At 39.9% G+C, this 11,370-nt stretch overlaps 1 protein-coding gene across 1 annotated transcript; it reads left to right on the top strand.

Moving 5' to 3' along the window:
* The first annotated feature begins 9,659 nt into the window (after positions 1-9,659).
* On the top strand, positions 9,660-10,679 carry LOC140957976 (uncharacterized). Its single transcript, XM_073415386.1, has 3 exons — positions 9,660-9,789; positions 9,958-10,143; positions 10,564-10,679. Exons 1-3 carry the CDS (start codon positions 9,660-9,662, stop codon positions 10,677-10,679), a joined length of 432 nt encoding a protein of 143 aa, XP_073271487.1.
* Positions 10,680-11,370: the final 691 nt, after the last annotated feature.

The following is an 11,370-nucleotide window of genomic DNA, read 5'->3' as shown; positions in this document are numbered from 1 at the left end:
CATGTAATCACAGTACTGGGCGGCGAGGACACCAGCAACACTCTCATCCGTCAACTGGGCCTTGACCTTACGTATTAACGTATCATCGTATACATATACATATTCATATCCGTATACAAGGAAAAACACGATCGTCGGGTTCCCACTGAGACCATAACCCTCACGTTATCTCCAACATATCATCGTATTAGTCACAATTACTTCACTTCCTTCAATGTTTCATATTATCATCACTTTATAAAATTTAAACATGCATGTAACGTTTTTCTTTTAAAACAAGCATGCAACATCTCTTTTAAATCTCTATAATAAAACCATAAAATTCATAAACATTTAAAAATAATAATTTAACATATAAAAATTCCTAAATATTCAAAATAATCATATTAGCATATAAAATAGCATTCAGGACACTGTCACGACTTTTACTAATTTCTTGGTGTAAAAACCGTTTTACCCCTAGACGTAAACTTTCACGTTTCTGACATTTTCTTAATTTCATTGACTCTAACATGTCCCAAATAATTATTTAAGCTTACATGAATTTTCTCATATTTTTATTTAACTTAAATCGAGGACTTTTAATTTAATATTTAAATATGACGTATTAATACGTTTTAATCTCGAATTAAACCAAACCTTAGTATAAAAATCCCAAATTACAAACTTAGAGTTTTAATAATTATTTGAGTTTAAATATAATTTTTCATAATTTTATGAAGCTTAAATCTATGTGTTTTAATTAATTCTTTAATTAACGTTCCGTGCGGCGATTAAATTCCAGATAAATCCAAAACTCGTTATTTTGATCTCAAATTTTAAACATAACATTTTTCATATTTATTCCACCCTTCCAAGTCAAGAGCCACACTTGTGGACCCATGGATTCAATTTTATCTTTATTATTTTTGAATTTGACACCTTATCGAACCACCCAAGCCATCTCCCAATTTACTCGAGACACCTCAAGCCAAACCTGAGCCAACCCACCTGCAGACCCTACTGACCAAGCCCTGCCCGAAAAACCAGCCCTGGCCTGCTCAAAAACTTGCTGGCACTCCACCATGTACTGCACGTGTGTGTGTGTGTGTGTGTGTGTGTGTGTTCCCTTTAACAACAGGACTACCACCAAGTCTAGGACCCTTCCAGCCCTTAACCACTTGACCCCTCATGATCCTAACCTTCTTGGACCATGCCCAGACCCTGCCCAGACCAGCCCAGACCCTGGACGCGAGCAGCGAACCCCCTGAACAAGACATCAGCCTCTCGCCTATCTTGCTGCCATGAGCTTCTCCCTCACGTTTTCTGAGATTGGCTCGAGGCACCTTACACCAACCAATGACCAGACCCTCTAGGCACCTTCTTGGACCCTTAGATCCCATAGGACTCGACCCTAGCTCCTAAAACCGATGCTACACCAGCAGCACCTGTCATGACCGAGTCTCCCACATGAACATGGACTCTTGTTTCTGTTGCTAGGACCAAGCCAACCAACCCAGACCCTGAACCAGCCCCTTTTGCACCTTCTTAGGACCCTAAGGACCTAACCTAGCCCAGCCCAAGCCTCGTGGCCGAGCCTCTCCTCCCTGCACAAGCTTCTGAAACCTGCGCAGCCCCTTTGCTCTCTCGCTCGGGTGCAGTCCTAGCTTGCTAGGACTCCTCCCCAGCCTCTTGTCTCGAGTCCTAGCGTTGCTAGGACTCTACCATTGACTCAACCACGTCCCTAGGTAGCCCTGGTCCCAAGCCAAACCCAAGCCTAGCCCTCATGACCAAAATCGAACCCCCCCCAACCACCATGACAGCAACCTGGTACCAACTTTTATTCCTGATCGTGTGAAGTGTTTTGTGTGTTTTGCTAGGTGGGGGATGGTTTGTAAATTGTTGGGGTGTGTGGCCGTGAGGTATGAGAGTTTGGGGTGGGGTTTAACACATTAAATACTCAATTAAGTTACTAATAAGGCTTAAGCCCACTAAGTTGGTAAATTAGGCCAATTAGTGCTTCATTAAAATATTAAAAATAATTTTGCTTAAATAAGTTTGTGAATTTATTATCCGGGATGCCAAAACGTTCGTATTTTTGTTGAAAATCCAACACCGATAAACATTACGTCCCGGCGTATAAAATCACCTCAAAACCCTTATTTTCGAAAATAAGAAAAAGCATTACCCATATTTTAAATAATTAAAAACAATTATTTAATAAAAACATTTTCTATTTTTCAGCCCTCGGTCTCCGTTTCTCGATCGCAACTCGACTAACGTTTTTTTAAATTACATTTTAATGCAACCATGTAGAAAAATATATTTTAAACATGTCAAAATACGCAACATAATTAATTAATGCATTTAAAACAATTTAATTAAATTACAAAGAATTTAATAATTGCAGGCATGTGGTTCGCGTGGACCTTCGAATTTTCGGGGCGTTACAATACCTTTGCCACTGACGAGTTTGACGAGAAAGTCTGTCAAGTTCGAATGGACCATAAATTGTCAACAAGCATTCTAAGCATTGAAAGATAAGTTGACTTCTGCCCCTGTATTAGTACTTCCTTGTGGTACTGAAGATTTTGCTGTGTATACAGATGCTTCAAAGCAGGGGTTAGGTGCCGTACTGATGCAACGTGAGAAAGTGATAACTTATGCTTCTCGTCAGTTAAAGGACTACAAGAAAAATTATCCCACATCATAAACTTTAACACAAACTTTTTCATATCATCATAAACATATCCTTATTCATCATATTCATATTCATATCATCATCAACATATACGTATTCTTTTTTCCTGTCGTTGAATTCAGATCATTAATTGTGACTTTCGTGTTCATCTACGTCTACGTCTACGTGTTGGGCGATGGATCCATCTACATGTAACCATAGTACTGGACGGCGGGGACACCAGCAACACTCTCACCGGTCAACTGGCCCTTGGCCTTACGTATTAACATATCATCGTATACACGATCATATTCATATTTGTATACAAGGAAACACGATCGTCGGGTTCCCACTGAGACCATAACCCTCACGATATCTCCAACATATCATCGTATTAGTCACCATTACTTCACTTCCTTCAACGTTTTATATTATCATCACTTTATAAAATTTAAAGATGCATTAACGTTTTTCTTTTAAACCAAGCATGCAACATCTCTTTTAAATGTCTATAAATTAAACCATAAAATCCATGAACATTTAAAAATCATAATTTAACATATAAAAATTCATAAACATTCAAAATAATCATATTAGCATATAAAACAGCATTCAGGACACTGTCATGACGTTTACTAATTTCTAGGTGTAAAAAGACTGTTTTACCCCTAGACGTAAACTTTCACGTTTTTGACATTTTCTTAATTTAATTGACTCAAACATGTCCCAAATAATTATTTAAGCTTACATGAATTTTCTCATATTTTTATTTAGCTTAAATCGAGGACTTTTAAATTAATCTTTAGATATTACAAATTAATACGTTTTAATCACGAATTAAACCAAACCTTAGTATAAAATTCCCAAATTACAAACTTAGACTTTTAATAATTATTTGAGCTTAAATATAATTTTTCATAATTTTATGAAGCTTAAATCTATGTGTTTTAATTAATTCTTTAATTAACGTTTCGTGCGACAATTAAATCACGGATAAATCCAAAACTCGTTATTTTGATCTCAAACTTTAAACATAAAATTTTTAATATTTATTCTACCGTTCCAAGCCAGGAGCCACACCCGTGGACCCATGGATTCAATTTTAGCTTTATTATTTTTGAATTTGACACATTATCGAACAACCCGAGCCATCTCCCAATTTACTAAAGCCACGGTCCAGCCACCTTGAGCCAAACCTGAGCCAACCCACCTGGGGACCTACTGACCAAACCCAGCCCGAAAAACCAGTCGTGGCCCGCAAAAAAAATTGTTGGCACTTGACCATGTACTGCACGTGTGTGTGTGTGTGTGTTCCCTTGAACAATAGGACTCCCACCTAGTCTAGGACCCATCCAGCCCTTAACCAACTGACCCCTCTTGACCCTAACCTTCCCTGGACAACGCCCAGCCCCTGCCCAGACCAGCCCAGCCCTTGGACGCGAGTAGCGAACCCTCTGAACAAGACAGCAGCCTCTCGCCTTTCTTGATGCCATGAGCTTCTCCCTAACGTTTTCTGAGTTTGGCTCGAGCCACCCTGCACCAACCCATGACCAGACCCTCTAGGCACCCTCCTGGACCCTTAGAACTCAAAGGACTCGACCCCAGCTCCTAAAACCGAAGCTACACCAGCAGCACCTGTCATGGCCGAGTCTCCCACATGAACATGGACTCTTGTTTCTGTTGCTAAGACCAAGCCAACCGACCCAGACCCTGAACCAGCCTCTTGTGCACCTTCTTAGGACCCCAAGGACCTAACCTAGCCCAGCCCAAGCCTCCTGGGCGAGCCCTTCCTCCCTGCACAAGCTTCTGAAACCTGCGCAGCACTTTTGCTATCTCTCTCGGGTGGAGTCCTACCTTGCTTAGACTCCTCCCCAGCCTCTTGTATCGAGTCCTAGTGTGGGGACCCGGAGACGCTAATCATCTTCTTAATCATTCTTTGGGAATAAATGGATCAAGTCATTAACTTGGGTCTAAATTTTTTTTTTTTTTAAATATAGTGCGGAACATAATGTAATCAATCTGATATACAGATCAAAATTAAAAGTACAAATCTTGTATGAAATACATTCATTTCAAACTAGGGTTCAACAACTACATATCAAGTGTTGAAAGCTAAATCTACATCAATTCCGGAATCACCACTCTATCTCGATCTCTCATCCTTTTCTCGACCCTGATCCTGTCCCATCTGTTGTCATGCACAGATACAAACACAACAACAGCCGGATAACTCTGGTGAGAAACATATCCCAATATAAACAATGTAATATGAAATTCATATAAGGATATACGAAAGCACAAACATTTATATAAACATGAATCGTAATCTACGAAACATAAATCAATACAAGTCTGTAAATCAAACTCTTGACTCGACTCATCTAATCTAGGGATCCCGGTTGAATAAGAACGCAACAACTCACCTACTCTCCTCAGCTAGATGATGGTACGTTCTTATTCCCAGACTTTGGTATACTATATCGAATATCTGCAATAGAAGCCGATCTGCTCCTAATCAACATCGATATAAACCAACGTCTAGTGACCTGGCACATCTGCCAATACTCTGTCACGACTTTGGCACGTCTGCCAAAGACTCTCTGTATCAAATCAATCGTCTAATTCATGCTTTCTATAAATCAATAAGATAAGCATATAATTGCAATGAATTCAAATATCTGAAAACAATAGCAAATAAGTATGTGATTTTAGGAAAACTCATGTCATATCTGACTCGAGTTATCAATCCGGGTCTAACATTGATTTACACCTTTCTCGTAGTTCTGACGAAGTTGAAGTCTGGAAATTCATAGTTGTCAATACTCAATCTTGCAATGACAATATCGAGGAGTACAATATCAATATACCACGCAAATCAATACTGGATATAATTCAACTGCATAACTGCATAATCTCAATATACCCAGCAATACAAATACCAATAAATGCCAATCTCAACTCATAATCGATCGACAAACATAATCTGATATCAAATCTGTATAATCTCAATCAACTCAACACTGAAAAATCATAACAATTTCATACGGTATCCGTTCTTCAATTCGGTTTTGATTATACGATGTCTAATATCTCAAGAACACCATATAGTAATCATATCTGATTCCTTCAATATCATATTTTCAACTCATATCAAAACATAAGAAAACTTACGTTTGTGTGAAGCCTGTAACGAGAGGAGTACGGTACTGAACTCGGATCGAAATTCTGACGGACGGATCTTGCACAACCACAAATCTAAAATATGAAAAGGCGTCTCTTTTCTTTCTGAATTTGCTGAAGGAATTGTAACATTTATATATATCAACGTTGCATGAAAGAACATGTGGCTAACTCCATGCACTGCACATCTCGCGCATATGCACGACCGTTTTCAGCGCATATGCGCAAGATATCTGTCTCGGCTCCGTCTTTTCTGCTGTTCGCGCATATGCGCGCACCACCTCCGCGCACATGCGCGACATCCTCTGGAAATGACACTTTGGCTACTGCCTTCTTCGCGCCTCTGCGCGCCTACTCTCGGCGCACATGCGCCAACTTCTCTGGAATCCACATTTGGGTACTGGTCACCTCGCGCATATGCGCGCCAATCTTCGCGCATATGCGCCGAACATTCTGTCCGCACACTCTTCTTTTCGCACAGCTCGCGCATATGCGCGCCTCATCTCCGCACATATATGCAAGGTGTTCTGCCTCGCACCTCAGCAAAGCTCACACGATGATTTTCCCTGTCCTTTCTACTCTTTCAATAATCACATCAATAAGTCAATTGGTTAATCTCAGATTACCGTCATAAAATCTCGAGCATTACACCTAGTGTGGCTATGACTCTTCCCTTGACTCAACCACGTCCCTAGCTAGCCCTGGTCCCAAGCCGAACCCAAGCCTAGCCCTCATGACCAAAATCAAACCCCCCCAAATTCACAATGACAACAACCTGGTCCCAGCTTTTATTCCTGATCGTGTGAAGTGTTTTGTGTGTTTTTCAAGGTGGGGGAGGTTTTGTAAATTGTTGGGGTGTGTGGCCGTGAGGTATGAGAGTTTAGGGTGGGGTTTAACACATTAAATACTTAATTAAGTTACTAATAAGGCTTAAGCCCACTAAGTAGGTAAATTAGACCCATTAGTGCTTAATTAAAATATTAAAAAGATTTAAAAATAATTTTGCTTAAATAAGTTTGTGAATTTATTAGTCGGTTTCCAAAAACGTTCGTATTTTTGTTGAAAATCCAACACCGATAAACATTACGTTCCGGCGTATAAAATCACCTCAAAACCCCTTATTTTCGAAAATAAGCAAAAACTTCATCCATATTTTAAATAATTAAAAATAATTATTTAATAAAAATATTTTCTATTTTTCAGCTCTCGGTCTCCGTTCCTCGATCGCAACTCGACTAACCTTTTTTAAAAATACATTTTAATGCACTATGTAGAAAAATATATTTTAAACATGTCAAAATACGCAACATAATTAATTAATGTAATTAACATAATTTAATTAAAATACAAAGAATTTAATAATTGCATGCATGTGGTTCGCGTGGATCTTCGAATTTTCAAGGCGTTACAATACCATTGCCACTGACGAGTTTGACGAGGAAGTCTCTCAAGTTCGAATGGACCATAGATTGTCAACAAGCATTCCAAGCATTGAAAGATAAGTTGACTTCTGCCCCTGTATTAGTACTTTCTTGTGGTACTGAAGATTTTGTTGTGTATACAGATGCTTCAAAGCAGGGGTTAGGTGCCGTACTGATGCAACGTGGGAAAGAGATAGCTTATGCTTCTCGTCAGTTGAAGGACTACGAGAAAAATTATCCCACTCATGATTTAGAGTTGGCGGCTGTGGTTTTTGCTTTAAAGATTTGGCGGCATTATCTTTATGGCGAGAAGTGTGAAATTTTTACGGATCACAAAAGTTTGAGTTATTTATTTTCACATAAATATGCGGCAGCGGAGATGGTTGGAACTTGTGAAGGACTCTGATTGCACCATTAGCTATCATCCTGGTAAAGCTAATGTGGTTGCGGATGCTTTGAGTCGTAAGTCAAATGCTTTATTGGGTTCTATAATTTCAAAACCATTGTTGCTTGATTTGCAAAAGAATGAGATAACTTTGGTAACTCAAGGTACAATAGCTCAATTATCTGCATTAGTTCTTCGCTCAACCTTGTTTGAACGAATTATGAGGGAGCAACAGTTGGATAATCTGTTATTAATTGAAGAGAAAAAGTGATCTAACAGGGTTTCTAAGTTTGGGTTGAATCGTGATGGTTTGTTGACCTTTCGCGATAGGATATGTGTTCCTATGGGTGATGACATTCGACAAGATACTACTTGAAGCTCATACAGCACCCTATTCAGTACACCCTCGTAGCATCAAGATGTATGAAGATCTTCGACGTCTTTATTGGTGGCCAGGTAGGAAGAAATATATCATGTTATTTGTGTCGGAATGTCTAACCTGTCAGCAGGTTAAGATTGAGCATCAAAGACCAGCGGGATTCTTGCAATCCTTACCTATACCGCAATGGAAGTGGGAACATATCACTATGGATTTTGTTGTTGGTTTACCAAGGACTCAGAAGGGCTTCAATTCTATTTGGGTGATCGTGGATCGATTGACCAAGTCATCGCATTTTCTCTCTGTCAAGACAACATATTCTATGAATCAATATGCTGAGGTTTATATTCAGGAAATTGTGAGACTTTATGGGATACCGGTATCGATAGTGTAACGGCCCAGATTCGACGACTTTCCTCACTGTACCAAGATGAGTCTTTCCAGCGTGCTTATGTGCTCACTCACACGCACCCTAGGAAACTTTCCAGGAGGTCACTCATCCCAGAATTGCCCCAAGTCAAGCACGCTTAACTTTGGAGTTCTTATGTGATGAGCTACCGAAAAGAAGATGCATCTTATTGGTATGAGTAATATATATCGAATCTTTTAAGCCCTTTTCAACTGTACAGTGCATTACATTGAACAGTTTGGAATCCCCCTCCTTCCGGTGTAAGATCGGTTCATTCATGTTCTCTCTGCCTAGAAGCCGGTCAGGAGCCGCTCACTGTTCGTGCAAACTCATGGCACCGACAATCACCCCCCGCCCTCTTCGGCCCTGGGCCTCACATGCCCACCAGCTTCCGCTTGGTTCGTCCCCGAACCACACCGTACTGGGAGAGGTCGGCTCTGATACCAACTGTAACGCCCCAGCTTCGACGACTTTCCTCACTGTACCAAGACGAGTCTTGCCACCGTGTTTATGTCCTCACTCACACGCACCCTAGGAAACTTCCCAAGAGATCACCCATCCCAGAATTGCCCCAAGTCAAGCACGCTTAACTTTGGAGTTTTTATGTGATGAGTTACCGAAAAGAAGATGCATCTTATCGGTATGAGTAGTACATATCAAATCTTTTAAGCCCTCTTTAACTGTACAGTCCATTACATTGAACAGTTTCGGAATCCCCCTCCTTCCGGTGTAAGATCGGTTCATTCATGTTTCCTCCTCCTAGAAGCCTGTCAGGAGCCGCTCATTGTCCGTGCAAACTCATGGCACCGACAATCACCCCCCGCCCTCTTCGGCCCTGGGCCTCACAGGTAGTCTCAGATCGTGATCCAAGGTTTATATCAGAGTTTTGGAAGAGTTTACATCGAGCATTGGGAACGAAATTGGCTTTTAGTACAACCTACCATCTTCAAAGAGACGGGCTATCTGAAAGGGTAATCCAAATTCTTGAAGATATGTTAAGGGCTTGCACGATTAATTTCCCGGGGAGTTGGGATTCCAAGTTGCCTTTGGTGGAATTCACGTATAATAACAGCTACCAGTCTTCAATCGGCATGTCACCTTATGAAGCTTTATATTGAAGAAAGTGCCCATCTACTTTGTATTGGGAACAGGTAGGTGAAAAGAAGATGTGGGGCCCGTAGTTGGTTCAACAAACAGCAGATGTTGTGTCATTGATCCAAGAGAGAATGAAGACCACTCAATCTAGACAAAAAAGCTATGCCGATGTACGACGACGGCCCTTGGCATTCGAATTTGGTGATCATGTTTTCATTAAAATAGCTCCTCTCAAGGGAGTGGTTCGTTTTGGCAAGAAAGGTAAATTAAGTCCTTGATATATTGGGCCGTTTGAAATTCAAGACAAGATTGGAGACCGAGCCTATCGTCTTGCATTGCCACCGGATTTGGATCGAGTTCACAATGTCTTCCATGTTTCTATGCTACGTAAGTATCTTTCTAATCCATCTCATGTTCTTCGGCATGAAGCTTTGGACCTTTTACCTAACCTAAGCTATGAGGAAATGCAGGTTCAAATACTTGATCGCAAAGTTAAAGTGTTGCGGAATAGAGAAATTGGTCTTGTCAAAGTTCTGTGGATGAATCATGTGATTGAAGAGGCCACATGGGAACCGGAAGAAGAGACGAAACATCGTTATCCGAATTTGTTTGACAGTAAGAAAATTTCAAGGACGAAATTTTTATAAGGATGGGAGATTGTAATATCCCAACCTTTTGTCATTATATTGTCAACGATGTAATTTATGGGTTGGGGTTTTGGATTTATGGATATTGTTATGGTTATTGCATATTCATGGTTATTGTTGTATAGTATTGTTAGTTGTTATGGTTGTGAAGATATAATGGTTGAAATTATGTTGAATGGTTATGGTGCATTTATGGTTCATTGGAATGGTGAAGTTAGGGTTATTTTTTTTGGTGCTATGTTCATAGTTGGTGTTGATTATGGAAATGGATGGGTTTTTGTTGTGATGGTTTATGGATGATTTGAGGATCTATATGGATGTTTAATTTCATTGGTATTGCATGGCATTAGAAGAGGATGGAGTTAAGTGTATTGGTGATGATTTTCAGGTGCAGGGGCAGTGCCGCAGCTCCGGAGGGGCAGCGCTGCTGATGTTGCTGGTGTACAGGCGGCGGCGCCGAAGCGCAGGGACGGCATCCCAAAAAAAGTGGCGCTGCGGCGCTAGTCGGGGCGAAAGTGTTTTTCAAAAATGCGATTTTGATGGATTGAAGGGATTATATATGTTGTATCTAGAGGCTTCTATAAATTTCTAACTTCTTTATTCTCCCTTGGAACGATTCAAGCCCTTTTCTCCCTCAAGTTTCTCTCCTTCATTTCTCCATCTAAGTGCAAAGATTTTAGTGTATTTCTTAGCTTTTCCTACTAAGTTTCCAAGCTCCAAGGTTTGAATTTTATCTATTAAGGTTAGAAAGATTTGAGAAGATGAAGGTTTAAGTTGGTTTGGTTGATCCCTATGATTATTGTTGATGCTTAATGGTTAATTATGTGTATATTGTTGTAGGAATTCCTTCGATAACCTTGTAGCAACCATTTGCTTGCTTGTTGGGTTGTAAGTAGAGGTTTTTCTTTTGCTCACATGATAAATATATGTATAAAGCCATGTTTATTGATGTCTAGCTCCTCCCTTTTGATATATTCTTTATATATGTATGGATATATGTTCATTGATCAAAGAATCCCATTGAATTCATTGACAAAAGAGCTAGCAATTCATGTGCCTACCAAGTGTTTGTTCAATTGTCTCAACGAAATTCTTATGATTAAAACCAATGATTGATAGTAATTGCATGCATGTCATTGGCCAATTTCATGATTAAGAGTATCTCTCATAGTTTTTATATTTATATCAAGGAGAT

Source organism: Primulina huaijiensis, chromosome 14 (genome assembly GCF_012295235.1).
Source record: "Primulina huaijiensis isolate GDHJ02 chromosome 14, ASM1229523v2, whole genome shotgun sequence".
NCBI lineage: Eukaryota > Viridiplantae > Streptophyta > Magnoliopsida > Lamiales > Gesneriaceae > Primulina > Primulina huaijiensis.
This window is presented reverse-complemented; position numbering and strand designations above follow the sequence as displayed.